Source organism: Triticum urartu, chromosome 5 (assembly GCF_003073215.2).
Source record: "Triticum urartu cultivar G1812 chromosome 5, Tu2.1, whole genome shotgun sequence".
Lineage (NCBI taxonomy): Eukaryota > Viridiplantae > Streptophyta > Magnoliopsida > Poales > Poaceae > Triticum > Triticum urartu.
The window spans coordinates 435175941-435203514 of record NC_053026.1 but is presented as its reverse complement, the minus strand read 5'-3'; the positions used below and the strand labels follow the sequence as shown (position 1 = coordinate 435203514).

Below are 27574 nucleotides of genomic sequence, written 5' to 3'. Positions count from 1 at the left end.
GTATTAGTGATTTTTTGAGATTATTAGAATTGGCATGTGACGCGACGGTATTTGGTGGTTTGTATTCTGAATTCGAATTTTCTCCAATTCATGTGTTGAATCCAGGATGTTCTAATATTCGTGCATGACAATTAGGGACCTCTTATTGGCAAGTGGTCTGAATTTTTCTCATGTAAATCACTTTTTTGTTACGAGTAAATATAAACATAAAATTTAACTTAAAACCATTTAACCACAAAAAATAATAATAAATAAATAAATACCATAAATAAAAAGGAAAAGATATATTATTCTAAGGTGTAGTTGTTTAGGAATTTTAAAGACACACATGGCATATAATGGTATTGCTTGAACAACCAACTTGAAACTTGAGTAGAATTTCCTACCCCTTGACGAAAGTAGTTTTTCTTGCCATCCATTCACTCTTTGGACAACCCTTTCAATCAAATATTTGGAGCAAAACAGTTTTGTCCATACCAATAGTGGAAGGCTTATTGTTCAAAGCTTCTGTCATAATATCAAGAATTGTGAAACCTGCTCTCATAACAACATTTGTATTTGGATCAAATAAGATGCTTGACTTCTCCAAACTAATCTATTGGCCGTACGCAGAACATTAGGTATCAAGAACGTTCTTTAAACATGCAACATTATCAGGTGTTGCCTTCATAAGTATCAAGAAATCATCTGTAAAAAGGAGTTTGGTTATAAAGGGAGCTCTCTACAAACCTGAACTCCCATCAGTCCATTATCTCGAGCATGAGAGAGCAAAGTAGTAAGGCCTTTAGTGGATAATAAAAGCAGGTACGGGCAAAAGGGGTCTCCTTGCCTGAGCCCCCTCAAGGGTTTGAAACAACCTGGTTCCTCGCAATAAAATCAGACTGTATGGTCCTTTAAAAAGACCCAGTGATCTCGATCATATGTTTTGTTCATGTCCGATTTAACCGCACACAAACCCTCTTTTCCGTCTCATTTATGTTTTATTTTATGGTAACACTCATATGCCACAAGCACTTCGTGAGTGATCATTCTTTCCAGACACAAAAGCGCTTTGTGTTAGACTGATGATCTCTGGCAGAAAAGTTTTCACGCGGCTTGCAAGCATCTTAGAAATCACTTTGTTAACAAGATTACATAGACTTATAGGCTGAAATCGCGTTACCTTCCCTGGACACGTGATCTTTGGTATCATCACAATAGTTGTATCGTTCCAACCCCAAGGAATAAATCCCGAGTTAATTGTCTCCAAAGCCTCACCAACAAGGTCATCTCTCAACATAGGCCAGAAACGTTTATAAAAAACCAAGTGCAGACCATTCGGTCTTAGTGTTTTCATATCACCAATATCAAATAGGGCTTTATGGAAGTCACCCTTCATTAAAGGTCTGAGAAAACTATCATTAAGATCGATTGAAACGCTTGGCCGAACATGATACAATACTACATGGTATGGCTCAAAAAGTTCGGAAGTAAATAGGTTAGTTAAATAACAAGCGGTACGGTCTTTTAGTCCCGGTACCTTGACACCACATGTCGGTGTCATCTAGGAGCTTTTTTATCTGATATCTGCATTTCTTTGTCGCGGCTGGTTGATGAAAGTAATTTGTATTTCAGTCTACATGTAATAATCAGTCAGCTCTTCCTCTCTGCAACCAAAATACTTCTTCCTAGTCAAGCAGTTTCTCAATTAGAACTTGCAATTCATGAGAACGAGAGTCTTCATTTACAGGACCCTCCGAGCATTTTCCAATTCAGCCTTTAGCTTTTTAATTCTTTTTTTTTGCCTTTCAAAACCTCTCGATCCCACCTATGCAAATCAACATGTACAACCTTGGTCTAGTTAGCTAGGGATGGTTTGGTTCCAGCTAACTGAGCTTGATTCCTTGTATTAGAGACTGTTTCTGCGACACTCTATTCCTCAAGCCATTTGGCTTCAAGTCCCCCCCCCCATTGCCTTGTTAGGAGATACATCACATCGTAATAATCCATGTGTAGAACCAATGGACGATGGTTAGAATGAACATGTGGTTTGTGAACCACTACTTCTTGAGAGAATTTCATTGTGCAAGCACCATTGCAAACTGCATGATTGAACCTTTCTTGGATCACCATTCTTCTCCAAGTAAACAGGTCACCCATGAAACCCATATCATCCTGACCCAATTTTGAGATGCAATATCTAAAGTCCTTCATCACCACCTCCGATATCATATTTCCTCCCTCTATTTTACTAGAAAAAAAATCATTAAAATCACCAATGAACACCTATGGGAGACATTTACCATGAAGATCCTTAATATCAGTCCATGTAAAGTGTTCCATGCTGGGTGACCATATATTCTAGTAAGTCTCCAATCCGACACATAATATTTCATAATTACAACATCAATGAAATTAGGACCCGAGTAGTTCAACTCAACTTTATTATCCTCTTGATAGAGTGAAACAAAGCCTCTAGATCGATCATCACTTTCAACCACTGACAAAAAGTAAAGAACCTAACTTGAGACGAAGTCCATCCTCCTGTATCCTACTAAGATGTGACTCCAATAAAAAATCACACGAACATGCCCTTGGAGATCCAAGAGCTCAGATAGTGCCGTGGTCAAGAGCGACGATAGTTCCAGTCTAGGTTTTTCATTGCTCTCGATGGTCCTCCACCTAGGAGGAAACCGATGTATCAACATTGATGGGATCAATCTTTGTTCCGTTACTTCCTTTTGAATTCTTTTTATTTGCTTATTTCATAGGTATTCCCTCTGGATCATCTTCTTCCTTTCTATTCCCATAGTTCTTAGCAATTTGTGCAACAACTAATAATGCTTTAGACTAGCAATTTTCGTCTACGATATTATTATTTTGAGATTGAGCAAGATTTTTTTTGAGTCATAATTTCTTCTTTTGTGGGTCGCAACTACAAGTTTTCAAGGGGTCACAATCGTACGGTTTAAATGAGGTTGCGACTTCAATTTTTCAATGGGGGCGCAACTGCAAGTTTTCAAATGGGTTACAACTGTAATGTTTTCAACGGGGGTTGCAACTGCAAAGTTTCAAGTGGGGTCGCAATTACAAATTTTTAATGAGGTCGCACTTGCAAGTTTGAATACAGGTCGCAGCTGCAGAGTTTTTATGGGGAGTCACAACTACAAGTTTTCAAATGGGGTCGGATCTGCACGTTTTTAATATGGGATCTATCACAACTATGAGTTTTCAATGAGGTCACAACGTCATGTTTCCAAGGGATGCGCAACTACAAGTTTCAAGGGGGGCGCAAATGCAAATTTTCAAATGGGGTAGCAAATGCAAGTTTTCAAGGCGGTCTGACCTGCTAGTTTTAAATGGGGTCGCAACTGCAAGTTTTCTAATGGGGGTGAAGCCGCAAGCTTTTAAATGGGGTCGCAAGTTCAAGTTTTTAAACATGCAGTAGCTACAAGTTTTTAAAAAGGGTCATAGCTGTAATTTTTCAAGGGGAACACAACTAAAAGTATTCAACTAGCTCAAAACCGCAAGTTTTCTAGGGGAGACGCAATTGTAAGTTTTTAATGGGGGTCACAACTACAAGTTTTTACATGGGGCCGCAACAGCAAGTTTTCTAGTGGGATCATAACTTCAACTTCAAATGGGGTGACAACTGTAAGTTTTTAGAGGATCGCAAATGCAAGTTTCCAAATGGGGTCGTAACTTCATGTTTTCAAGAGGGGTTGCAACTTCAAGTTTATAAATGCCCCATAATACTCTCGTGTGATTTGGGCATGTTTTGTGAACTAAACATGCAAGCTTGTAGAATTAATTGTCTTCCAATCCTTTGTTTTACACAAGCATTCATATTGTATTATTTGGGTTTTCTACATTCCTATGTTTGCAAAACCCTGCGCAGCAAACATGCTTTTACTTTTGCATCCCAGCTCATGAAGGAAATATGACCTAGAGGCAATAATAAAGTTATTATTTATTTCCTTATATCATGATAAATGTTTATTATTCATGCTAGAATTGTATTAACCGGAAACATAATACATGTGTGAATACATAGACAAACATAATGTCACTAGTATGCCTCTACTAGACTAGCTCGTTAATCAAAGATGGTTATGTTTCCTAACCATAGACAAAGAGTTGTTATTTGATTAACGGGATCACATCATTAGGAGAATGATGTGATTGACATGACCCATTCCATTAGCTTAGCACCCGATCGTTTAGTATGTTGCTATTGCTTTCTTCATGACTTATACATGTTCCTATGACTATGAGATTATGCAACTCCCGTTTGCCGAAGGAACACTTTGTGTGCTATCAAACGTCATAACGTAACTGGGTGATTATAAAGGAGCTCTACAGGTGTCTCCAAAGGTAAATGTTGGGTTGGCGTATTTCGAGATTAGGATTTGTCACTCCGATTGTCGGAGAGGTATCTCTGGGCCCTCTCGGTAATGCACATCACATAAGCCTTGCAAGCATTGCAACTAATGAGTTAGTTGTGAGATGATGTATTACGGAACGAGTAAAGAGACTTGCCGGTAACGAGATTGAACTAGGTATTAAGATACCGACGATCGAATCTCGGGCAAGTAACATACCGATGACAAAGGGAACAACGTATGTTGTTATGCGGTCTGACCGATAAAGATCTTTGTAGAATATGTAGGAGCCAATATGAGCATCCAGGTTCCGCTATTGGTTATTGACTGGAGACGTGTCTCGGTCATGTCTACATTGTTCTCGAACCCGTAGGGTCCGCACGCTTACGGTTTCGATGACAGTTATATTATGAGTTTATGAGTTTTGATGTACCGAAGGAGTTCGGAGTCCCGGATGAGATCGGGGACATGACGAGGAGTCTCGAAATGGTCGAGACATAAAGATCGATATATTGGACGACTATATTCGGACATCGAAAAGGTTCCGAGTGATTCGGATATTTTTCGGAGTACCGAAGAGTTACGGGAATACGTATTGGGCCTTATTGGGCCATACGGGAAAGAAGAAAAAGGGCCTCAAAGGTGGCCGCACCCCTCCCCTTGGTCTGGTCCGACTTGGACTAGGGAAGGGGAGCGCCCCCTTCCTTCCTTCTCCTTTTCCCTTCCTCTTTTCCTATTCCATATGGGAGGTGGAATCCTACTAGGACTAGGGAGTCCTAGTAGGACTCCACACTTGGTGCGCCCCCTCCTAGGGCCGGCCTCCTCCTCCCCTTGCTCCTATATATACGGGGGCAAGGGGGCACCTCTAGAGACACAAGTTGATCCACGTGATCATATTCTTAGCCGTGTGCGGTGCCCCCTTCCATCATAATCCTCGATAATATTGTAGCGGTGCTTAGGCGAAGCCCTGCGACGGTAGTACATCAAGATCGTCACCACGCCGTCGTGCTGACGGAACTCTTCCCCGACACTTTGCTGGATCGGAGTCCGGGGATCGTCATCGAGCTGAACGTGTGCTAGAACTCGGAGGTGTCGTAGTTTCGGTGCTTGATCGGTCGGGCCGTGAAGACATACGACTACATCAACCGCGTTGTGCTAACGCTTCCGCTGTCGGTCTACAAGGGTACGTAGATCACACTCTTCCCTCGTTGCTATGCATCACCATGATTTTGCGTGTGCGTAAGAAATTTTTTAAAATTACTACGTTCCCCAACAGCTCACACGCCAAAATAAGGTCCCAACCCATTTTTTTAGGGGCAAAAGAAGTATCCCAACTCGGAAATTCCTAACGGACGCACGTTGCGTCAAGTTGTCCCTGTTTCGCACAGACCCGAGGGACTAACGACCGAGATGGGCCAGCCCAATTACGAGATCACATATGCGCTACAATGTCCGGTTTTGGATAGGTTCCCGAGCGGTTTTGGAAACCTCCTAGAAGGTTCCTGAACCGGTTTTCACTGGGTTTTTTCATTTCCGTTTTATTTTTCTTTCAATCTCGTTTTTTCTGTTTCATTCTCTTTTTTTCATTTTTCTGTTTCTTTACTTCCTTTTCCATCTGTTTTTTTCTTTTCAGAATTTAAAAAAATCAAAATGTTCAGAAATTAAGAAAGTACTATTGATTATAATTTTTGTTCACAAATTCAAATATTATCTTTTTTTTTCAAAAATCTTCGCATCTTCGAAAAAATGTTCATAAGTTCAAAAAATATTCCTGCTTCAAAATAATGTTCACGGATTACAAATAATGTTCCCTTTCCCTCTTTCTAAATTTGTTCGGAGTTTCAAAATTTGTTCGTAGATTCAAAAATGTTCAATTTTTCCAAAAAGTTCATATTAAAAGAACTGTTCTTTTTTTTCAAAATTTGTTCACAAATTCAGAAAAATCCTGTTTCAAAAATTTGTTTGCACATTAAAAAATTGTTCACATCTTTTGAAAATTCTCAAAATTTGTTCACAAATTCATAAAAGTTTACAATTTTATATTTGTTTGCAGATTCAAAAATTGCTCACATCTTTAAAACTTGTTTATGATTCTAAAAAAATGTTTCCATTTAAAAAAACACAAATTCAAACAAGTTCCTGTTCTCAAAATTTGTGCACAAATTACAAAATGTTCCTTTTTAAAAAAGTATTCACAAATTCGAAAATTGTTCACTTTTTGTCAAAACTTGTTTGTGATTGTCAAAAATTGTTCGGAATTTGAAATGCTTTTCCCATTTTTCAAGATGGTTTTACAAATTAAAAACGTATTTCTGTTTTAAATTTGGTTCACAATTTTTTAGAAAATATCTTTTTTTATTCAAATTTTTTGTTCGTATTTTATCAAAAATGTCAGAGTTTTGAAAAATGTTCCCTTTTCAAAATTGTTCCTGTTTATAAAATTTGGTTACAAATTCGAATAATTTCTAAAAAAATAAACTTGTTTGTGTTTTTGCCAAAAACGGTTGGACTTTAAAAAACGTTTGGACTTTAAACAATGCGAATCTGCAGATGTGGCTAGTTCTAATATATTCGAATTGACATTAAACCATAAGCATTAATCTGTCTTAGTGGCTAGCAGATCATTATATATGTGTCGGTAAGGCAGTGACTTTTAAGAATAAAATCATTTTTATGTTATTTAACAGATTCATTTTATTTCCTTATAGAAAGAATTTTATGTTTCAACATTCTGAAATACAACAATATTCTTAACAATCACATCCTACCATGTAGTAGCACAAGACAAAAGCATATTCATGTAATTTTTGCAAAAATGTTGCTTCAGCTACTGACAAAATTGTTTGCATATGTCAGATATTAATGCCTAACTTGACTCGTGAAATATTTTCCAAAGATAAAGAATAATTCCATGTGTAAAAACACATTTTCAATTATTTTCCAACATGTATGGGAAAATGTTATGTATTTAGAAATAATATTCATTCCGTTAAAATATTGTTCACCTAAATTACACGGCAAGACAACATTTAATGTACTATGATTTTCCTTTCTGTATTGAAAACATGAAAAATAACAGTTCGAACAAATAAGGTTGTAAATAAAATAAGAGAAGGGGTAAAATACAATAAGAATAGGATTTCCAATGGGTTCACACAACCATCACCGGCTCACATCGATGCTGAAACGTACAAGGACACAACAAGCACACGTCAAACAACTTCACTCTTCGCTCAGAACAATTATCATCTCAAAAAGAAGCCCAGCACAATATACGATGTAAAAACACTGTCATAACATAACTAAAACCCAAGTCAATGGAGATAAAACCAAAATGTAAGAATTGACTCCAGTATCCTGTTAGAGAAAAAATGGTTAAGATTTTAAAAAATTCAGAAAAACATTAAATTATGAACATTTTAAAGTCTGTGAACATTTTTTTTAATTGTGGAACTTTTTCAAATTCGCAAACACTGTTTGAAAACCACGAATACTTCTTAGGTTTGCTAAAAAAATAGAAACCTATTTTTAAAAGTCGAAATATTTTTTATAATACGAGATTTTTAAAAATTAGTGAACATCTTTTGATTTAGTAATCTGGTATAGTAGGTTCTTGTGAGCGAGAAGTGGAGCAGCGAAAAAACAAACCAAAGCAAGCCCGCAGAGCGGAGTGAGAGCATCATGGGCCAGCCCCTGTTAGTGATGTAACACCAATTCCATAGTTTTTGCAAGGAATAGGAGCTTCCAATGGGTTTACACAATCACCACCGGCTGACACCAAGGACGAAATGTGTAAGGACACGACAACAACGAATCAAACTATTCCACTCTCCACTCAAAACAAATTTTCTCACCAAGAGCTTCCCAACACGATATACAAAGAAAAACACCAAAACATAATAATTAATTAAAACCCAAGCCAACAAAGATAATACCAAAATGAAACAACACACTACAATAAACTACTAGAGAAAAAAGAGTTGATCTTTTAAAATCCATGACTATTCTATCAAATTCATGAATACATTTTAAAATTCATGAATATTTTAAAATTCATGAAAATTTAAAGTCTATGGATATTTTAAATTTATGAACCTTTTAAAAATTGACGGACACTATTTGAATCCATGAATAATTTTAAATTTGTGAAGATTTTCTAAAAATTCATGTTTTTTAATTCAATATTTATATGGCCAGGAATTGAACAAGATCATTGAATTCAGGGTGTCAATTTCATGAACTGGAAGTTCAGGCTTCGATTCGGACAACCTGTACGAGCTTAAGATTTCCTCTAGTTTTGATGAACCACTGTGTTATTAAATTACCATTTGAAATATAATGTATTATCTATTCTTAGGAGGGAAAAAGTATCGTATTATCAAATGACAAATGTACCGTTCAAAAAATAATGTATTTAAACAACACCCAAGTCTTAAACCAAGGACCAACAAGAAACGGGCAACAAGAGCTCAGGCGGTCGCGGCGAAGGCATTCTCGTGCTCCTTGAACTTGGTGATCACCTTCACGCCCTCGTTATTAAAGACGATCACCTTCATGGTATCGGGGGTCAGCAACTTGAACGTCAGCATGTACCCAATCATGATCTGGTGAACGACGGTGAAGGTGGCCCAACTCTGATCAAGGGTGACCCTGCCGTTGATCACCCTCATCGTCACCCTCCATGTGTGGCCGGTGTTCGTCTTGAGCTTGAACTCTACAGGGGCGGGGAAGTACTTCGTGAAGTCCAGAGGCAATGGCACACTCTCCCGCTTTGGAGCAAGGATAACCTTACAGAAGTGGTTTGGTCCTGACTCCTGATGCTAGTGGCCATAGTTCCTCCACTTGGCGCTTGGGTGATCCTACACCGACACTTCGACCAATGGTGGCACGACCTCCTTGCCCTTCTTCAATGGTGGCACGACCTCTTTGCCATTGTCCATTTGCATTATGAACAACACGTAGTTTAATGGTCAGCATTCATTCATATCGGCCTAGCGCTCCTAGATTAACCCACCTACTAACCCAACAGCATACTCAAACCTCCTATGTTTTACCACCTTTCCTCTTCCACCCACCTCTCTGTTTCACCACATTTCCCTCGCCATGAACTCCAACTTCAACCCCCAACCCTTTCCCCTGGGGCATTGGATGGAGGGCCTTCTTCCTTGGGTGCTCGCTCAGTGACCGCAAGAAGTTCAAGTACACCATGGAAGTGTGCTCGAACTTCAGCAACATCGATGACATGCACAAAAAGGCCGGTGTTGTGATGAAGAAGGCTACGCTGGATGAGCTGAAGACACTGATTCCGGACCCAGCCAAGGGCACAATATCAGCGGACATCCTGCGCTGGGCCATTAATCAGGCAGACTCTGGTGACACTAGACAGCGGGCAAGATGGGCCAAGTACAGGCTGTACAAGGTGCCTCAAGACTAGTGTGTCGCGGCGTACTGGAGTAGTATGTTTAGGTCGTCGGAGACCGACAACGACAAGGTGCAAATGGTGGCCAGGGCACCAGCGGCAGGCGGTCATGCAAGACCGATCGTTCTTGACGAAGACGATGAGGACGAAGACAATGAGGAAGAAAAGAAGATGGCTACGTCCCTCCCCCCCCCCTCCCGGTCGCTCGATACAACTGCAGGGTAGCCGCAGCTAGACAAGAAAGTTTGTATCCCAATCCCCACCCCCGATGTAATACCGAAAAATAACCTATGAACCCTAGCAGCCGTCGATGCAACATCGATTGATGTCAATCCTCCATCACCGATGTGTTCAATCTCCTCCCTAACTCTTCAATCACGTGCTCTAAACTAATCTAGCCCGAGTCGAAAGCAGTTAATCTACAGAGAGGACGAGGACTTACTGCCATGGCCGATGTGCTCCAGTGGAGGTCTGCAGTCGCTCCGGTGGTTGCCCCCGTTTTGGATCGATTCGCACTAGAGCTCCGGTGGTCGCCTCCGCCGGTGTGAGTGGGAAGAGGGGACAGAGCGATGAGACGCGTCTGGAAACAACACGACTTCTCGGGACCGCACCCACGCATGCAACTGTCCACGCCTACATGTCTAGAGTTGCATCGCACCGGGCCTGGCTCCACAAAAATGGCAGATTTGAGCGTTGCTCTGGATACATGTCCAGAGATGCTTTAATATTCGTGTTATGCAGCCCCAACGGTGAATACGGTTAACCAAACCATTCATTTTCTTCTCGCACAAGCCTGGCTAAAGTATATGCAGCCTACCAAACACGTTTATAGTCTATGGGAAGGCTTCAAGCCTAGCCTGCAGCAGCAGACCTACATTGGCACGAAGCTATGGCGAACGAAGCCGCTGCGCACGTGGAAATCAATAAGCTGATGACACGACACGCCATGTGCGGCATGGAACGCGTCTACGGAGCGGTAGAGGCGGACGAGACGGCGATGCATGATGCAGTACGCATACACTGCACAGCGGCGTACTACGCGCGTGTCTGGCCGTCGGTCGCAGACTCCGGGCCGGACACCGCGCCCGGGCTCGCAAACACCGCGAAATCCGCCGCAGGACCGCCAATCATGGCAAGAAAATCGAGCGGCTCCGGCTCACCCGCCGGCACCGCAATGATATTAACCCGGCACACCGCTACACCTACACACGCATGATGACGCCTCACGACACATTGACACGCGCCCCCGGCTCCTCCCGGACTACGGCGCAGCGGCCGACCGGGAGCCGGCCGTGCCGGCGCCGAGGATCGCCGCACCTGCACTGCACTAACGCGAGGTTCGGGCCCAAAGCAAGCACGGCGGTCTCCCGGCGAGCGGCGACGCCGCCGCCGCGCGCACGGCATTATTACTGGGCTCACATGGGCGCTCGACGCCGCTCCGATCCAGCAGGCGGTGGGGATCGCCGCACACACACGCACACACACAGTCTCGTGGCTCCTTTCCGGCAATGATTAAACCGGCTTTCCCGACTGTTGCTAGCTCCTACATGGCCATGACACGGCGCCAGCTCAGCTCAGCTCAGACCATGGCAACGGCGAGGACGGACGAACGGCTCGTTAAGGCTCGTCGTCCTCCACAGCGTCCGGCAAAGCAAAGGGCTGTACAGAGCCGATAGTCCTCGGCCATCTGAAGCCCCTCCCTCATTAACTCTCCGTACGTACGTTTTTAGAGCGAGCGGTTGCCTCCCGTCGCCATCGCCATCGCCGTGCACAGCCAGCCTCCGCCTCCGCTCACCGCCGCCCCTCGCTCGCTCCATGGAGTTACTGCTGAACGGCGGCGCAGGCTGGAAAGGAGTGCAAAGTGCAAACCCAACTTTGTCGACGTACCGCCGTTCATACTTGACGCCACAGAGTACAGATCCCAAATGAAGGAGCGAGCTGTGATAATTCTGTAAAGAGGAAAAGGCCTTAATAATCCATTTCTCTGGAGCTCGCGAGTGTGCCGCACTTGCGCCTAGCGCCGCCCATAGCTAGCCCTAGCCGGCCGGCCAGAGAGGCAAAAGCCTTTGTGCGGTCACGCGGGTGCACACGTCGAGTCAGCCAGCCTAGACAGACGGACGAACGTGCGAATAAATTCGACAACCCAAAGGACCCGTCACACTATTCGACAGTAAGCAGCGGCGCTGCCGACGCGTCTGTCCATCGTCACAGGCGACGGATGGACCATGGAGGAGGGTGCATGCATCCATTCGGGCCACTGCACCGGAATGGACGCGAGCTCGTGCAGGACGAAGGCCATACTGCTCGACGACGACGGCTTGGACGACCACTGTTGCACGGGCAGGCCCGCGCCCAGCATTCAGCACTGTGCATCGGCGCATGAAGGCGTGGCGACATGCATGCGCGCCACGGAGCGGAGGCGGGGGCCCTGGTCGACATGGCGAGAAAAGCTGAGGGGTCGGCGTCACGTTAATGGCCGATTACTCCAACAGACGGCCGACGATGCAATCCGTGCAGGCCCGATCCGTGACACCAATTCTGTTCCGCGAAACCCTGAGGCAGGGGAGATCGCGATCGCGTCGGGTCGCAACCAGATCCACTCCTTCGCTGGGAATTTATCTCTGGAAAGATGCAGCAAACGGTATTTTCGGCTGGTCACGTCAGCGGCTTCGATCGGCTTCGTGACCCGGACCCTTGTCAGCGGGAGCTTTCGTCCTATTTCCGGAACGGGAACATCTGTGCAGCTCGGAATTCAGTACGCTGCAGGTCTCACGGTTAGTAGGTAAGATCCGTTCTAATAGATGACACATGATATTTATAAATTATAAAATATCTAATCTCTCCTTTCCTCATTTTAAGAGTGGATGAGGAATGCTTTGTGATTTGTGAATGTCACGTGTCATCCATTAGGATGGGTCTCGCGTGAGACTTGGGCTTATAGAATTCTTTTTCATAAACTGTTGGTAGATGGATAGACGGTGCCCGAGTTTTACACCGGAAGCAACGGCAATCGGCTGGAAAAGCGGCATCGCAGCAGCCATTACCCATTAGTAGTGGAGTGACTAGTGGTAGTGGTACAAATATATTAGTTCAACACTTGAACTAGGAAGAGGAGGAGGAGTAAAGCTCACTCACGGCTTGCAGTGCTGGTCCACATGATGATCGGTCGAGCAAATCGAATGCACCAACGCAGCAGCAAATCGATTCCCATGCCTGGCATCGTGCTGTTACTGCCAATCGATTCCAACAATCAGCACGCTCACGGGATCACAGTAGTAGACAGCAGTATATTTCATGTGCCTTTGTTTTTCACCAGGTGCAGGCCGCATAACTACATGTATGCACATGATGTTGTTACCGAGGGGAGCTCGGTACACGCCCATGTCACGTCAGGGTGGGCTTCCAGTTGGAAATTATTGAGTTAGGTGCGAAGAAGGGCAGATTCGAGGACCGCATTCACAAAGACGAAGTGATGATTCGGAAAGAGGAGTCGATGAAACGGCATTGATGGCACAGAAAGCGGCAGCCCATGCTATGCAACGAAGGTTACACTCGCTCGCAGGGGTGCAATTTTCTTTTGAAACTAGCCAGAGGATGTGCCATTTTCATTGATTAAGAGAAGGTTTAGAGTTCAGGCCAAAGGCCAAAATACTTCTTTGTTTCTAAATATAAGTCTTATATTTCATTTCAATATGGACTACATATGGATGTATATAGACATATTTTAGAGTGTAGATTCATTCGTCTTGCTTTGTATGTAGTATACATATTGAAATCTCTACAAAGACTTATATTTAGGAACGGAGGAAGTACAAAACATCACTCTCGCGGCAAAATGTTACACAAATGATTTGCTCTCGCACGGCTCCAAAGCGAGCACTCCTCTTTGATCTTGGCCACCAACACTCCCATCGGGACAGCCGTATTTCGTAATACTCCAGCGTTTCGCTCCTTCCAGATTTCCTAAGAGATGAGCATCATCAGGGAGATGAGGGGCCTTCTCAATTGAATTTGCTTGGTGGCACTCTGACTCCATCAATCCTTAGCCGAATCCACGACGCTCCAATCGTTGAGCTGGACATTCTGGAGCGCAAGCCAATCTTTAATCATGCCCCAAACTCGAACAGTGTACTGGCATTGAATAAGGAGGTGGGCCGCCGATTTCTGGACTTGTTGGCAAAGGGGACATAAGCATTATTCTTTACGACGAAGTGTGGAACTTATTTTGCAGGGTCGGACACTATCCTCGTATTCAAATTCTTCTGTGATGTATTCGGAGAAGGAACCCGCCTTGCAATGCCGAAGACAACTGCGCGGCGCCGGACTCGTCGTCATTGAAGCCTGGTTCAGGGGCTACTGATGGAGTCCTGGATTAGGGGGTCTCCGGACAGCCGGACTATCTCCATTGGTCGGATTGTTAGACTATGAAGATACAAGATTGAAGATTTCGTCTCGTGTACGGATGGGACTCTACTTGGCGTGGAAGGCAAGCCAGGCAATACGTATATGGATATCTCCTTCTTTGTAACCGACCTTGTGTAACCCTAACCCTCTCCGGTGTCTATATAAACCGGAGGGTTTTAGTCCGTAGGACAACAATCACAACAGACAATCATACCATAGGCAAGCTTCTAGGGTTTAGCCTCTCTGATCTCATGGTAGATCTACTCTTGTAACACCCATATCTTCAATATTAATCAAGCAGGACGTAGGGTTTTACCTCCATCAAGAGGGCCCGAACCTGGGTAATACTTCGTGTTCCTTGGCTCCCGTTACCATCCGGCCTAGACGCACAGTTCGGGACCCCCTACCCGAGATCCGCCGGTTTTGACACCGACAAGGGGGTCCCCCTGTCACAACCCACGACCAAGTCTGAAGGGATTGCTTGTCACACCATTGAGAAAGACACGCGTCGAGGCAGTGGACAGGAGGGCGGACACCCATCCGCAAAATCTGGGTAGGAAACCAAGATGGTTTAGTAGGTCCAGGAGGAAGTCCCATCGCACCGAATCAAATGCTTTCTTGATGTCAAGCTTGAACAAAAGAGCCAGGGTCTTGTTGCGATGCAAGCAAGGTTATGCACGTACATGAAATTATCATGAATACATCTCTTCTTAATGAAAGCACTCCGCGCTTGGGAGACAAGCTCATTCATGTGAGGTGCCGGTCTTTTGGACATCATATTTGCAATGAGCTTTGCGATGGCATGGATGAGGCTTATGGGGCGGAAGTCAGAAATATCCTCAACACCATCCTTCTTCGGAATGACAGCAATATCAGCCGAGTTCAACCAATGGGAGTGAGAGGCCTGAAGGTTGGAGAAACGGTTGACATCAAGCATGATGTCCGGCTTGATTATGTTCCAACATGCTTTGAAGAAAGAGCTCATGAAGCCATCCGGCCCCGACACCTTATCGCCCGACAATGCAAACACCGCCACTTTGACCCCTTCCTCGATGAAGGCCTCGTCCAAGCCCTGAAGATCACAAGTGGGAGTTGGTAGGAGACCCCATTTGATATCGATGTTACACGGAGGGCCTTTTTTGGCTAAGTTTTTGAAGTGGCCGTGGACAATCTTTTCGTTGTCCTCGTGCGAGGTGACCCAACCCTGGTTGTGTCTGAGGTGACGGATAAAATTCTTTCTCCTACGATGATTGACACGGAGACGGAAATAGCAAGTGTTTGTGTCTCCTTCTTTAAGGTTTGTAATCCTCGAGCTTTGCCATTTTCTATTCTTTTCGAGCACCGCCAATCCGATGATCCTTCGTTTCAACCTTTTCCGTAGGTCCCTTTCCTCCGGGCTAAGCTATATTTGCTCTTGGGCAAGGTCCAGGCGAAGTATGACCTCAAGAGCCATGTGAAGATGGACCTTGGAGTTAGGGAAGAGGGATTTGCTCCAGGAGCGCATCCTTTGGCTTGTTCTCTTTAGCTTATGGAAGAGTTGCTGATAAGGCTCAACATGAAAGGAATTCTCATTCCAAGCCTCATTGACGACTCGTTGGAACCCGGGCATTTTTGTCCAGTAGTTCTCAAAACGAAAGGATTTAGGCTTCCTGGGGCCAACGTCGTTAGCAAACATGAGAGGGCAGTGGTCTGAAATCGATGAGGACTGAGGAGAGGGCTGAATCGTCTAGAACGTTGCGCTATCGTCCATGAAACCATTGCTACTTCCTTCTGTCATCTCGTGTGCATCCAAGAGTCGAAGCTCCAATCTGTAGACCCTTTCTTGACTGCGTACCTTGGTGGGCAACGCCTAATGGCACAAAAGGCGGCATCCCGCTGCTATGTGCAGATTGGAGTCTATTTCCTCTCTGCAAAGGTGGCCATCAACAACTACAGGGACAACAAGTCATTTAAGCTAAGCACTGTGTATGGTCCAACCCGTAGCATCCACAAGGATGCATTCTTGTTGGAGCTGATTTCAGAAGAGCATTTGCCTATAACAAGATGGCTTGTCAACGATGATTTTAATCAAATCTATCGTGCTGGAGACAAAAACCGAGCCAATGTGGACGGGAGCCGGCGCTTTCGCAATGCCCTCAAGGCCTCAACAACTGTAAACTCAAGGAGATACACATGCAAAACGGAAAATTTACTTGTAGCAATGAACAAAGTAACCCGACGATGAGCAAGCCTGATAGTTTATTTTGCGACGAAGATTTTTTTTTTGAAAAGGAGGATCATCCCGGCCTCTGCATCAATCGATGCGTGCAGCCATATTATTAAAAAAAGCGTAACAAAGTCATGAGGGCCAAAAAAAGCTCATAAAATGAACAGAATTTGAAGAAAAAAATCCTGAAAAACGCCACCCACATTTTGTGGGTGCAATTTTTCGCCGAGGCAGCAAGCTAACATTGTTTTGTTTTGTTTCTGAAACTGACAAGTCTGAAATTCCACCACTCCAACGGGCCTGAATCTTCACGGGACGGCAATGCCGCTGCCTCGTAACTCAGGCACGATCACTCACACGAGGAACAAAACAAGGCGCCATCAATGCCACTGACGGCACAAGCGTCCGTGAACACCACCCCGTCTTCTCTTCTCCCTCCGTGACCGCGAATTCCGCAATGAATTTTCTATGGCGCGGCTCCACGAAAGCTGTAGCCCGTGCACGGGTCCATGCATCGCTGCGGCTTTGCCTGTGCGCCAGCAGGGCTCGAGCGCCTTGCCTTGGCGACAAAGCTAGCTTAAACCGATGGGCGATGGCGCTGGAGCGGCTGAGGCCACACCCACACTGATTGCCGGAGCGCCGCCCCACTCACCGGGACAGGTCGATATGGGTGGGGTGGGGGGAGCCCTTGATTAGCAGGGTACCAGCCAGACCAGACCACCTCGGCGAGGCAGCGTTGCGTGGCGGGGGAACGGCGCCATGGGCCGCCCCGATCGTACGCGCCCCATTCAATGGCCGCTGTTGCATTGTCGCGCTAATGCCCTTGCAGAGGTCGCGTGTGAATTGGCGAAACCTGAATCTTTGGGTTCAGAAAAGCGTGTAAAGACGAGAGGTTTGCGCCATCACAGGCAGGAATTCATGTGAGCTTTTTGGCGAGTCTGCGGCGAGTGTGAAGCCCAGGCACATGCGGGTGCGGGTGCGGCGGGAAAGGGAGAAAGGGCCGGGCCGGGGCGCTAAAGCCCACCACGAAAATAGTGCGCTGCGCCCAGCCCTGTCGGCTGCCACGCCGCATATAACCGGACCCATCCCGCGCCAAGCTCAACCAGCAGCAGCAGCGGCCCCGAGGACACCCACACTCACGCTTCACTCGCTCACAGTCACGCCCCACGCGCTGCCTGCCACTCCCCTCCTCCGCAGCACTCACTGCTGCAGTCAGTGCCGGAAGCCATGGCGTCCCGGATCTTGCTCCCGGCGCTGCTGCTCCTCCTCCTCTGCGCGCATTGCGGCGGCGCGGCGGGGAGGAGGGCGCGCAGCGGCGGCGAGGCCAGCTCGCAGGTCAAGTTCGACTTCTCGCCCTTCCTCATCGAGTACAAGAGCGGCGTGGTGAAGCGGCTCATGGGCACCGACCGCGTCTCCGCGGCCGCCGACCCGCTCACCGGCGTCACGTCCCGGGACGTCACCATCGACCCCGCCGCCGGCGTCGACGCGCGGATCTACCTCCCGAGCCTCCGCGCCACCACCAAGGTGCCCGTCCTGGTCTACTTCCACGGCGGCGCCTTCGTGGTGGAGTCGGCCTTCAACCCCATCTACCACGCCTACCTCAACACCCTGGCGGCCAAGGCCGGCGTGGTGGCCGTGTCGGTGAACTACCGCCTGGCGCCGGAGCACCCGCTGCCGGCCGCCTACGACGACTCGTGGGCGGCGCTCAAGTGGGTGCTCGCCAACGCGGCGCCCGGGGCGGACCAGTGGCTGTCCCAGTACGGCGACCTCTCCCGCCTCTTCCTGGCCGGCGACAGCGCGGGCGGCAACATCGCGCACAACCTGGCATTGCGCGCCGGGGAGGAGGGCCTGGACGGCGGCGCGAGGCTCAAGGGCGTGGCGCTGCTCGACCCCTACTTCCAGGGCCGGAGCGCGGTGGGCGCCTACTCGGCGGACCCGTCGTTCCTGCAGTCGGCGGCGCGCACCTGGAGCTTCATCTGCGCGGGCAAGTACCCCATCGACCACCCGTACGCGAACCCGCTGATGCTGCCGACGGCCTCGTGGCAGCACCTCGGCGCCTCCCGCGTGCTGGTCACCGTGTCCGGGCAGGACCGGCTGAGCCCGTGGCAGCGCGCCTACTACAGCACGCTCCGGACCAGCGGCTGGCCGGGGCAGGCGGAGCTGTACGAGACCCCCGGCGAGGGCCACGTCTACTTCCTCACCAAGATGAGCACGCCCCAGGCGCAGGCCGAGATGGCCACCCTCGTCGCCTTCATCAACCGCGACGCCTAGCGGCTCGCCGGCGGCCACACCGCCCCCCGGCATGAGCACTCTGCTACGCTAGTAACGAGTACGTACGACGTACGTAGCGAGGATTTGGGTCGATTTCTCTTGTTGTGTCACTGCGGTGTAGAGCGCGGTACGTAGGTGAGTTCGGTTCCTCCCCAGCAACCGGCCGGACGGAGAGGGGGGCCGGGCTCTACCACCGACCGACCGATCTGCGGCTAGCTACCGTAGCTTGCAACGTTAGCGCAGTAGTGGACGGCCGTTTCTTGCAGTTGCCAGTAGTAACTACCGAGCCGTATACTACTCCTATATTAGTAGTGTCACCGTCACTATATTTACCTGGCGATTGCAGTGTCCGGTGTGTAACTTTTTGTACTGCTGCTATGGTGAACTGGCCGTGTGGAATTGGAGTGGTGTGATTTAGTATTGTCCGAGCTGGTCTCTGTGTGGCGGCATCTCGTTAGCGTTGGCATCATGCACGTGCCGGCCAGAGCGGCGGAGAATGTGTGTCTCGCCTTTGTTTTCTTCGACGTTGGGCCGTGCGTGCGTGCGGGGTGTCTGTCAGTGCGTTTCCGGCATTCAGGGGACTCCGTTGTAAGCATCATCGGCGCGCTCCGCGCTCTGGGGCGCGCGCTGCGGCCGCGTTGTTTCCGGGTCGCCGGAGCGGACGCGTTCGGGGTTCACCGCGGCGAGCTCCGATCGAGACGCGACGCGGCTCATCATGGCGTGCGATTATGGCGCTGCGACGCGCCTTTTGGATCGGAATGGGGCGCACGCGCCCCGGTACTCCTTGGCTTGTCAAAATGTTCACACCCACATGGGCGTGTTTAATGCTTTAATCAACTGTACTACTACGTCTTGGTTCTTTTGAGCTTGCACGAATTACTTTCCGCACGACGCCATGGCACTTCCCGTCGCCAATGCCTCCCACTTTTCCGTCGGTAATCTCTCGGTACGCACGCCGGTGGACTGCGGCGGGGAACGGGTTCCCGCGCGGCCTCGCGTTTTCCGTCGGCCTGCTCCCCGGCCCCGACGACGGGACGTGGGTGGGGTTTTGTCCGGTCCCGGATCAAAAGCCGCTGCGCGCGAACACGAGGAGGAGCGGTGGCCCGCCCCCGCCCGTGAGCGGTGGTGGTCTCCCACGGCGAGGACGGCGGGGCCTCCCCGCAGTCGGTCGGTCGGTTGCGGGCGACGATCAGAACCGGATGCGCCGCAGCTTTTACTTCCCGGGCGGGTCCAAAACGCAAACGCGGGCACGCACATGGCGTGCCCAGGGGAGCCACTGTGGCCTGTCCCGCGCGCATGTGAGCGAGCGTCTTTCTCCGATTTCCGAGTAAATTGCACAGAACTATCACAATTAAGGCATTAGAAGCAGATTGGTATCAACTTTAATAATTTTTACATGTCAGTATCAAATCTGAGGCTAGACGTTACAAAAAGGTCTAAATCGTGTATAAACGCGTATTGACGGTGTATCTGACCGGCGGGGCCCGCATGTCAGCTGCCGATGTGGCATTTTTTTTGCAGAAACACCCCGCACGGCGATGCGCGGTCTGGATCGAGGGGGGGGGGGATCCATCGAGCCCGAGCTCCCATCGCATCACCGCGGCCCCGCTTGCGCCGGAGCTGCCCCTGCTCGCACCGCCGCGGCCTCTGCTCGTAGCCTCCACCGTCTCCTTCGGGGCCTCTGCACAACGGAAGCGCCTCCCTCCCCTCTCTCCCCGTCCGAGCTCGACGCCATCTCCGCGCTCATCCCGCGGCTCATCTCTGAGGGCCAGGTCCCCGCCGTCCGACGCCTCCTCTCCGCGGCGCTCCTCTTGCCCGGCTCCCCGGAGCGCCTCCCGTTCCCCCCGCTCGCGGAGCACCTCGCCTCCCTCCCCACGCTCACCCCGGCCTTCGCCCTGCTCACCGCGCTCCGCCACCACCCCGTCTGTACCCCATCCGCCCCTCGCCGCTCCCGCTCGCCACCCCGCTCCTCGGCCACCTCCTCGTGATGCGCGGCGCCCGCGAGGCCGCTTTCGTGCTCCGCTGGCTCTGCCGCCCCGACTCCCCGCACCGGCCCGACGCCGCCACCTACGGCATCGCCGTCGCCGGGTTCTGCAGGTTCGGGGACCCCAGGAGCGCGCTCGTCGCCCTCGGCAAGATGGCCTCCAACGGGGTTCCGCCCTCACTGGAGCTGCAGGAGGCGGTGCGGGATGCGATGCTGTAGGACGCGAGGATCGAGGAGGCATGGGCGCTGGAGGAGGCTATGCGGCCGCCGGAGTCCAAGAAGACGGGAACTAAGGCGGCGCGTCAAGAGAGAGAGCTTCGGGTGAGAGAGATAGAGAAGAAAAAATGGAAGGAGGAAGAGAAGGAGAGAGGCAGGGTGCGGGGACGGCCTGGTCCTGATCGCCGGTGGTGGTGCTCCGGTGGCCGGCCGGCGGCGCGGCGAGGAGGAGGCCAGGGCGGGGCGGGGGTTACGGGAGGCGAAGGAGCTCGGGCTCGAGGGGCTCCTCCCCTCGATCCAGATCGGGCCCTGCCGCACGTGAGGACGAAGGAGGCGCGGGGGGTTTCTGCAAAAAGAATGCCGCATCGGCAGCTGACATGCAGGCCCCGCCGGTCAGATACACCGTCAATACGCGTTTATACGCGATTTAGACCTTTTTGTAACGTCTAGCCCCAGACTTGGTACTGACATGTAAAAATTACCAAACTTGGTACCAATCTGCTTCCAATGCCCCAACTGTGGTACTTGTGTGCAATTTACTCCCGATTTCCGGGCTATCTCTCCCCCCTTTTCATGGTCTCGGCGGCACCGCCGTACATCGGCATCCTCAAGCCGGGAATGGCGCCGCCTTCTCTCTCGGCGGATCTTGATGCGGCTGGTCAGCGAGTAATGGAAAAGTTGCTCGGCAGCTTAGCTCGTTTTCTCCTAACACTAAGGCTGGTCACAATGGGCAAGAACATAAGCTAGTAACTTACACAGTTCCTTAGACTATGTTACTACCTCCATAGTGGGTAGGAACATCTATATAGTGTCATGCAACGATGTATTTATTAGGTTATAGACTCATTGTTTTTTGGAGTGTGTGATGTTTCGGTAACTTAGCTAGTTACCACAAGCACCTCTCTCTTCATTAAATATGTGCCACATAAGCAAAGTTGTATTGGAGTGTGTGATGTTACTCCTAAGTTCCTCCCCATTGTGACCAGCCTAACGGTGTATTAACACGGCAAGTCTCTTGGTTGCAAGTTGCGGCGATGCCAACTCCAGCATTGTGTCCCGTTATGCTTTCGGTGTGTGGCTGGCCCTTGACAGAGATCGAGATGCTGTTTGCTCAAATCATGACAATCCACAGAAAGCTGCGTGTACACTATTAGTTGTTGCGGCGATGCCAACTCCAGCATTGTGTCCCGTTATGCTTTCGGTGTGTGGCTGGGCCTTGACAGAGATCGAGATACCGTTTGATCAAATCATGACAATCCACAGAAAGCTGCCTGTACACTATTAGTTCTGAGAATGTTTTTTGGACCATATGAGATTCTAGACTTGGCCTATCATGTTTTTAGGATAACTCTAATGTGTCGACCCAGACGGATGTATCCCGTTTTTCTATCAGTTTAGACTCACTTTCAGCCCAAATTTGATCTTGATTTGCGTCGACGCGGACGCCCGCCCCTGGCCCACCCGCATGTGGCACAACGGTCATCCTCTCCTTCCACTCCACACTGTACACACAGCCGCTTCGCCACTACCCAGGCGTCGCCGCCGCATCCACCAAGGCCCACTATTGCCGATGTGTGTGGCTGCTCCTCGCCGCCGTCAGAGCACAAGAAGGCATGTCTTCCCAGGGTTGTCGGCACCACCTTCGCCTCCACAGTCACTGCCGGAGGGCGCGAACTTTGACAATCCTGTTGCCTGCACGGGGAGAGGACGATACCCTGGACCGGTCATGACTCGACCATGTCCGCCTCCGTCACTGCCCGCAAGGTGTTCGGGACTTTGCACACAAGGTACCATGGTAGATAGCTAGCATGAGTTCTTTTACAATAACGCCATATTGTTCATCAGACGATTCATGATAAGGACTTTGTGATTGTTACTATGATCGTCAATGAACACATTTCTAGGCAGCGGCCAATGTTTAGGGGATCGTTCTCGGGCCATGCTCCGGTGTTGAATCGTAACAGAGAGAGCGGCCATTGCCTAGTCTATAACTATTATTTCGAGCTCACGTCCCACTCTTCAATCTCAACCTTTTCTAGTGACGCTTCCGGATGGCGAGACATGTGTTCAACCGTATCCGGGAGGGAAGGGTAGAGTATGATGCCCTTGGAAAGGTTGACATCCTCTTATCAGAAATATACTACAAGCTATTTGGATGCTTGCATATGGAATTTCCGATGATCTTGTGGATGAGTATATTCACATGAGTATACTCATGTGAACACGAGGAGGAGCGGTGGCCCGCCCCCGCCCGTGAGCGGTGGTGGTCTCCCACAGCGAGGACGGCGGGGCCTCCCCGCAGTCGGTCGGTCGCGGGCGACGATCAGAACCGGATGCGCCGCAGCTTTTACTTCCCGGGCGGGTCCAAAACGCAAACGCGGGCACGCCATGGGGAGCCACTGTGGCCTATCCCGCACGCATGTGAGCGAGCGTCTTTCTCCGATTTCCGAGTAAATTGCACAGAACTATCACAATTGGGGCATTAGAAGCAGATTGGTATCAACTTTAGTAATTTTTACATGTCAGTACCAAATCTGAGGCTAGACGTTACAAAAAGGTCTAAATCGCGTATAAACGCGTATTGACGGTGTATCTGACCGGCGGGGCCCGCATGTCAGCTGCCGATGTGGCAATTTTTTGCAGAAACACCCCGCACGGCGGAGCCCGGTCTGGATCGAGGGGGGGGATCCATCGAGCCCGAGCTCCCATCGCATCACCGCGGCCCCGCTTGCGCCGGAGCTGCCCCTGCTCGCACCGCCGCGGCCTCTGCTCGTAGCCTCCACCGTCTCCTTCGGGGCCTCTGCACAACGGAAGCGCCTCCCTCCCCTCTCTCCCCGTCCGAGCTCGACTCCATCTCCGCGCTCATCCCGCGGCTCATCTCTGAGGGCCAGGTCCCCGCCGTCGGCCGCCTCCTCTCTGCGGCGCTCCTCTTGCCCGGCTCCCCGGAGCGCCTCCCGTTCCCCCCGCTCGCGGAGCACCTCGCCTCTCTTCCCACGCTCACCCCGGCCTTCACCCTGCTCACCGCGCTCCGCCACCACCCCGTCTGTACCCCATCCGCCCCTCGCCGCTCCCCCTCGCCACCCCGCTCCTCGGCCACCTCCTCGCGATGCGCGGCGCCCGCGAGGCCGCTTTCATGCTCCGCTGGCTCTGCCGCCCCGACTCCCCGCGCCGGCCCGACGCCGCCACCTACGGCATCGCCGTCGCCGGGTTCTGCAGGTTCGGGGACCCCAGGAGCGCGCTCGTCGCTCTCGGCAAGATGGCCTCCGACGGGGTTCCGCCCTCACTGGAGCTGCAGGAGGCGGTGCGGGATGCGATGCTGCAGGACGCGAGGATCGAGGAGGCATGGGCGCTGCAGAGCACAAGAAGGCATGTCTTCCCAGGGTTGTCGGCACCACCTTCGCCTCCACAGTCACTGCCGGAGGGCGCGAACTTTGACAATCCTGTTGCCTGCACGGGGAGAGGACGATACCCTGGACCGGTCATGACTCGACCATGTCCGCCTCCGTCGCTGCCCGCAAGGTGTTCGGGACTTTGCACACAAGGTACCATGGTAGATAGCTAGCATGAGTTCTTTTACAATAACGCCATATTGTTCATCAGACGATTCATGATAAGGACTTTGTGATTGTTACTATGATCGTCAATGAACACATTTCTAGCAGCGGCCAATGTTTAGGGGATCGTTCTCGGGCCATGCTCCGGTGTTGAATCGTAACAGAGAGAGCGGCCATTGCCTAGTCTATAACGATTATTTCGAGCTCACGTCCCACTCTTCAATCTCAACCTTTTCTAGTGACGCTTCCGGATGGCGAGACATGTGTTCAACCGTATCCGGGAGGGAAGGGTGGAGTATGATGCCCTTGGAAAGGTTGACATCCTCTTATCAGAAATATACTACAAGCTATTTGGATGCTTGCATATGGAATTTCCGATGATCTTGTGGATGAGTATATTCACATGAGTGAGTCCACATGCCTTGCATCATGTACAAGTTCTCCAAAGTTGTGGTTATAGTGTTTCATCCGGAGTACTTGTGAGCATCAAATGTTGCGGATACAGCCCGGTTGTTGGCGATCAATGAATCAAGAGGCTTTCTGGGAATGCATGGTAGCATAGATTATATGCACTGTGAGTGGAAGAACTGTCCATTTGCTTGGCAGGGACAAGATAAGAGGCATGTTAAAGCTTGCACAGTCATACTTTAAGTTGTGACATCACAAGATCTCTGGATTTGGCACTTTTTTTTTGAGATGGCAGACTCACACAATGACATCAACGTGCTTCAGCGATCTCCGATGGTCGCAAGGCTTTCAAGGCAACTTCCCAGGGTCAACTTTGAGGTAAATGGTTACCAATAAAACAGGGAATACTACCTAGCTGATGGTATCTATCCTTAGTAGTTAACTCTTGTGAAGATAATCTCCAAGCCAGTAGGAGAGAAAATGGCTGGGTTTGCCCAATCACAAGAGGGTACTAGGAAGGATGTGGAGCGTGCTTTTGGTGGATGGCTATTGTTCGGCATCCTGCGAGAACATGGAGTATTCAGAAGATGTGGGAGGTAATGATTGTTTGTGTGATCATGCACAACATAATCGTAGAGGATGAGCGTGATGACAGCCCCTTCGACCGAGGGTGGGATTTCCAGGGTGAAAATGGTGAGCCGGAGCATGGAGCGGCAATGTTTGCACAGTTCACCCAATTTTATCAGGGAATGTATGATTGGACAACTCACATTCAATTTCAAGATGATTTGGTTGAGCATATGTGGACTCAACTAGGAAACCAGTAGATATATTGACTCTCTCTTTTTTTCAATGTATATAGTACAATTTTAAATTTATTTGATTGTAAACTATGAGATTTGTATTTGGCTGTAAATTATTTATTGTGATGTAAAAACTATCTAATTTATTTGATTGTAAACTATGTGTAATGTTTCTTTTTATTTGTACTTATATGCGTAGAATGTTTGTGAAAATTCGTCCGCGTAACCGGCCCGCCGGACCAAATAGGTCAACCGGTTGGAAGCGGATGAGTTTTTTTTGACCAAGTAACAGTGGGGGAAGTCCCTACTGTATGTCATTTTCATTAATATAATAAGATAGACAAGTTACAAAGAGCAACAAAGAAGTTGCGGTATTATTGGAGTTAGTGCTTAGATCAAGCAGAGACTACTTATACACTATCCTTGATGCTAGGCTTAATCCTCATCATTGTGTTGTGGAACGTGCTGATGAAATCATTCTTGCATTGGCTTATTGAGCACTGGACGCCTTCAAAAAAATATATCATTTATTTGATTCCATATGCTCCAACATCCAATGATTATAATTTCCATGAGAAAATCCATGTTGTATCTCTGTTTGCTATCAAGAATCATATTGTGTATGTTGACATCAGTGTTCCATTCCATGCCAATACTCCACCAGAATCTTTGGCTGAAAAGCAGACGAGGGTGGACGCCTCCCCCACAATCGATCCAAATGAACAAAAAATGGACCAAATCCGCGTCCGTTTGCGTCAGCACATTGGTGTTACCTTATGACTTTGCTGGTTTTGGAAGACCTCAAACACTTGTGGCATGTTTGGTTCATATACGAAGCTTACCACCATTTACCAGATTTCTTTGTCACGAACTCATCCTTGCAGGATTGGATCGGGAGGGGAAGGGGATGAGATCGAGACTTGGGGGAGAAGGTTCTCGCCAAGGGAGGAGGTACAGATTAGGTGGGTGATAGAGGCCCTTGAGGGTGGGGCCCGAAACCAACCCTAACTCTTGTTTCCCCACACATACGGACTCTAAAAATAGCCTATACTTAAGTATTTCAAAATTACATGGGCCTGGCCCATTAATAAGGTGACGCAGCACCTAGAATAGCCTATGGACGAATATTATAAAGTGGCATCTTGTATATTTCGTCCAAGGCTTCATGCACTCCTTATGGCGGCTTCAAAGTCCTGAAATCATCACTTGTAACTCCGTTCTTGATCCCCTTGCGCATGCCATCAACTCCATGCGTGTTCCTGCTCCAATGTTCATCCTTCTCCAAGCTAGGCCCTTCATTTGTAAGCAAAACAAATGTATCCAATTTAGGCAGCATCATAATCTCATGAACATTAGAATCATTACCAAGAAACGAAAGTACTTGGTAATTTAATTGGCGTGCGCGAGCTCTAGTAATTGGTCTAGTATATGTAACAGTAGGGGCTGTGGGTGTAACAATGGTATTGATGTCCTCATCAGTGGGAGAGGTTCAGAATTTAGTATACAATTCACATGCCCTGTCTACTGGCCAACAGCTGGCTAAATAGCGGTGCTCCACTTGTCCGCCTGGCCTAACTGGTGGGCCCGTGCCAACTGGCCGGAGGGGACCCACCATCACGCGTCAACCGCATCACCTCCTGGCGATGCAGGTGTGACATTCCCCACTCCTTCAGAACGAGCGCCGTCTTCAGGTTCAGCGTGCTGCTCCGCGTCGCCGGAAGATGGTTCGTCCCACGCCGGTGCAAGCGGAAAACGGCGGCGTAGGGTGTCGTAGTCTTCCCACGTCGTCGCCGCATCGTCGTTGCGCCAGCGCACCTTGATCTGCACCAGAGCACTGTTGCCACACTTGACCATGCGCCGCTCCAGGATCTCCATCGGTTCGTCGTCGTGGCCGGCGAGGTCTGGTGGACGCGGCAGCTCGGAGAAGACCGGGGTGTAGTTCGGAGTG

At 49.2% G+C, this 27574-nt stretch overlaps 1 protein-coding gene and 2 pseudogenes across 1 annotated transcript; all 3 read left to right on the top strand.

The window, feature by feature from the left end:
* The first annotated feature begins 17483 nt into the window (after nt 1-17483).
* Nucleotides 17484-19086, top strand: LOC125509584 (probable carboxylesterase 2). Its single transcript, XM_048674579.1, has one exon. The coding sequence runs from the start codon at nt 17618-17620 to the stop codon at nt 18659-18661; it is 1044 nt and encodes a 347-aa protein (XP_048530536.1). The 5' UTR covers nt 17484-17617; the 3' UTR covers nt 18662-19086.
* Nucleotides 19087-20199: 1113 nt separating this feature from the next.
* Nucleotides 20200-22783, top strand: LOC125507101 (annotated as a pseudogene).
* Nucleotides 22784-23377: 594 nt separating this feature from the next.
* Nucleotides 23378-26406, top strand: LOC125507100 (annotated as a pseudogene).
* The last annotated feature ends 1168 nt before the right edge of the window (nt 26407-27574 follow it).